The 3,452-nt window shown below is 47.5% G+C and overlaps 1 protein-coding gene across 1 annotated transcript; it reads right to left on the bottom strand.

Moving 5' to 3' along the window:
• Positions 1 to 1,068: 1,068 nt before the first annotated feature.
• OTP70 (Tetratricopeptide repeat (TPR)-like superfamily protein) lies at positions 1,069 to 2,990 on the bottom strand. Its single transcript, XM_078591960.1, has 2 exons — positions 1,924 to 2,990; positions 1,069 to 1,849 (listed from the first exon to the last, which is right to left on the bottom strand). The coding sequence occupies exons 1-2, from the start codon at positions 2,876 to 2,878 to the stop codon at positions 1,221 to 1,223; spliced, it is 1,584 nt and encodes a 527-aa protein (XP_078448086.1). The 5' UTR covers positions 2,879 to 2,990; the 3' UTR covers positions 1,069 to 1,220.
• Positions 2,991 to 3,452: the final 462 nt, after the last annotated feature.

The following is a 3,452-nucleotide window of genomic DNA, read 5'->3' on the forward strand; positions in this document are numbered from 1 at the left end:
CCTTTCTTTCTCTCTCACCCTTTCCTATCTTCACTCTTTTCTCTCCCCCCTCCAAGTTTCTCCATCCCTTTCCCTTCTCTCCCCCTCTATCCTTCTCTTTTTTTGTGCCCTGGTCTCATTCTCCCTCTCTCCTTTTAACCTTTCATACTTGCTCTCTCTCCCCACTCTCCAACTTTGTATATAGCTTCTAGTCACTTTCCTTTGCATGTTAAATCTCTTTCTCTATGGTGTTCACAAAAAAATCTCATTCTATCTTAGTCCATGGTTTGCAATATGCATCTTGCAGATCATGAGATTGATGCCATATGCTTACAAAATGTCATGGAAAATCATGTTAATAAGTACATAATCTTTTTAATATTTGAAACTATTAACATATAACCAATGATTTATTATCTCGGTTAGTAATATTGTGTTATACATGATGAAATAAAGGTACTGAAGAAGAATAATGCAGTGGCTAGCCTACTAAGTGATGGTGCACAGGTAATCACAAATAACATGCTATTTTTAGAAATAAATTTCATGTATTTTATGTATCTATTTTAATTTAATGATCATATATGCATGCCATTATCACTTATAATGATTTATTCCAACTTTAGGATGGGATTTCTGAATTTTCATGATCTTATGAGATTTTAATATAATTTTGTGAATTTAATTTTATATGCTAACAAATTCCTAAGTCAGGTCATATATTATGATTTATATAAAAAAATATAGGGATTTATTGGATTCTTCAAATGAAAATCTGTTTTTCTTTATTTTTTATGGAGTATTTTGACACAAATTTATTTTATGCCTAAAGATTATGCAGTTATTATATTTTCAATAAAAACCTTGAAATTAATATCAAAGTCCGCATGCTAGTGCCAATTATAGCAGTATGTCTTTCCTTTGAAGATCTATGATTACATTGGACTTGTTATTATAAATTTACAAATATCAGTTATATATAGACGATTATTTTCCAAACATGAAGTAGTTATACTTCTAAATATGACATCTGCTCAGGCTTTTTTTTTACCATGTAAAGCAGATGAAAAACTTTTTACAGAAATCAAATTGATGTAAACTGGGTCGATCAGCTTTGAACATAAGGGGACAATCTTTGGGATGTACAATGTTTCATCAATGAAAGCCGCTATCATCTAAACAGCACTCAAACGTATTAATCACATTCGGTGATCAGGTTTATCAGAATGGTTACTTGCTGATTAGCCCAGTCCCCTCTCTGCGATCATCTTCTTCACCTCTGCAGCTTCAACCCATCTGCCCACGTCACTGTACACCTTGGCCAGAAGTTCAAAGTTGTGAGCATTGTCCGGCTCCAGCTCCAAAAGCGCCGCCGCAGCCACCTCAGCAACAGCCACATTGCCGTGTAAGGAACAAGCATAGAGTAGTGCCCCCCACACAGTAGGACTCGCCTCCAGCTCCATCTTCCTCACCAATTCATAGGCCTCATCCACCAGCCCAGCCCTTCCCAACAGATTCACCATGCATGAAAGATGCTCCACCTTTGGCCTCACCCCAAAGCTCGCTTCCATGGTGGCAAAAAGCTGGCAGCCCTCGTCCACCATCCCCGTCTTTGCGCAAGCATCAAGCAGGGACACAAAGGTGACCTCATCCGGCGCCACACCGGCGGCCACCATCTCAGCAAAGATCGCCACTGCCTGCTCGTCCCGTCGGTGCGCGGCGATCACGGCATTCCACGAGACCACATCCTTCTCTGCCATCACTGCGAAGACCCTGCGACTGTGGACAACGCGTCCATGGTTACCATACATGGCAATGAGAGCGTTTCCGACTGACTTATTGCCGGCGAGGCCTCTCCGAAGAGCCCAGCCTAAAGATTCATGTTACGAAGTCAATTCAGATTCAGATGAAGATAATCAGAAGCAAGAACATTTGGAGGCTTGCCATGGATTGCGGCGCCCAGGCGGGGGGAGGGGGCGGCAGCAGCAATGGTGGAGACAGCGGCGGGGTTGTCGGCAGGGGCTCGGAGAAGGATCTCCATGGCAGAGGAGATGAGGCCGTGGCGGGCAAGCCCAGAGACGATGGCGGTGACCGCAGCGGCATCTGGTGCAGGGATCTTGGAGAAGATCCGGGTGGCTCTGCCGATGTCGCCGCACTTGGCGTAGAGACTGACAAGCGAGCCGAGAACGAAGGGGTCGGTGGCGAAGCCGGCGCGGACAGCATGGCGGTGTGCAGCCTCACAGAGAGCAAGGGAGCCGACGCCGGCGCAGGCTTTAAGGACACGGGGGAAGGTGAACTGATCCGGCGCCACGCCTTCCTCCTCCATCTGCAAGTACAGAGCTATGGCATCCTCGTGCTTGCCCACATCAGCATACCCGCCAATTAAAGAGTTCCAAGGGAAAGCAGACAGAGTGCGGTGTCGGCGAGGCATTTCGTCAAACAGAAGGTGGGCTTCGTCGAGGAGACCGCAGGAAGCGTAGAGGCGGACGAATTTGGAGGAGAGGGAGAGGTGGCTGTGGAGTAGAGGAGGGGGGATGAGGCGGCGGAGGCGACGGCCGTGGTCGACGGCGCCGAGCTGGGAGCAGGTCTCGAGGACGGCGGAGAACATGGCAGCGTCGATGGGGACGCCACGGGAGATGGCGAGCTCGAGGTCGGAGAGGACACGGTCGAGCTGAGCTGCGCGGCTAAGGGGTGGTGCGACAGGGTGGGGAAGAAGGGGAACTGGGGTGGACTTGGGAAAGAGGCTGGCGGGGCCGTCGCGGGTGAGCTGCATGGGGCGGCGGTGCTGCTCTGGCTGCTGCCGTTGATCCCACTTCAGTTTTCTCCGACGGGCGCTCGGCGCGCTGCTGCAAGTTGAGCGCCGGGTAAGGGTCGCCGGTGGCGGACGTAGCGCCTCCATGCACCCGTCGCCGGGAGGAGGAAAAAATTGAGGAGCTTTCAATTCAATAGGCTGGCTATGGCTAGAATTTGCCTTGTCACTAACTCTCTCTCCCCCCCTCTCTTCCTCTCCCCTCCTGCTTTTTATCTATCTCTATATTTTATATTTTATCTACCTCCATCCTCTCTCTCTATTTGGTGTCTCTCTTTCTTCCTCTCTTTCTATCTGTATCTCTCTCTCATCCTCTCTTTATGTCTGTATCTCTCTTTCTTCCTCTCTTTCTGTCTGTATATATCTCTCATCCTCTCTTTCTGCCTGTATCTCTCTCTTCCTCTCTTTCTATCTCTACTTCCCTCTCTCCTTCCTTTCTTCTTCTCTCCATTTCTCTCTTCCTTTATCTCTGTCTTTATTTCTTCCTTTCTCTCTGTTTCTTCCACTCTCAATCTCCCTCTCTTCCTCTCTCTCTGTTGCTACCTCTCTCTATCACTCTCTCTCACTCTGTCACTACATCTCTATCTACCTATATGTATATCTCTTCCTTTGTCTCTCTCTCTCTCTCTCTCTATGTCTTTATGTATCTTTCCCTTCCTCTCTC

This window comes from Wolffia australiana, chromosome 2 (genome assembly GCF_029677425.1).
Source record: "Wolffia australiana isolate 7733 chromosome 2, ASM2967742v1".
NCBI lineage: Eukaryota > Viridiplantae > Streptophyta > Magnoliopsida > Alismatales > Araceae > Wolffia > Wolffia australiana.

What these genes read in the sequence shown, in the direction of transcription:
- OTP70 (XM_078591960.1), bottom strand. Translation starts at nt 2,878, where the DNA reads ATGGAGGCGCTACGTCCGCCACCGGCGACCCTTACCCGGCGCTCAACT. An exon ending in CCTGGGCGCCGCAATCCATG is followed by an intron (nt 1,850 to 1,923) that starts GCAAGCCTCCAA and finishes ATGAATCTTTAG; the next exon opens with GCTGGGCTCTTCGGAGAGGC.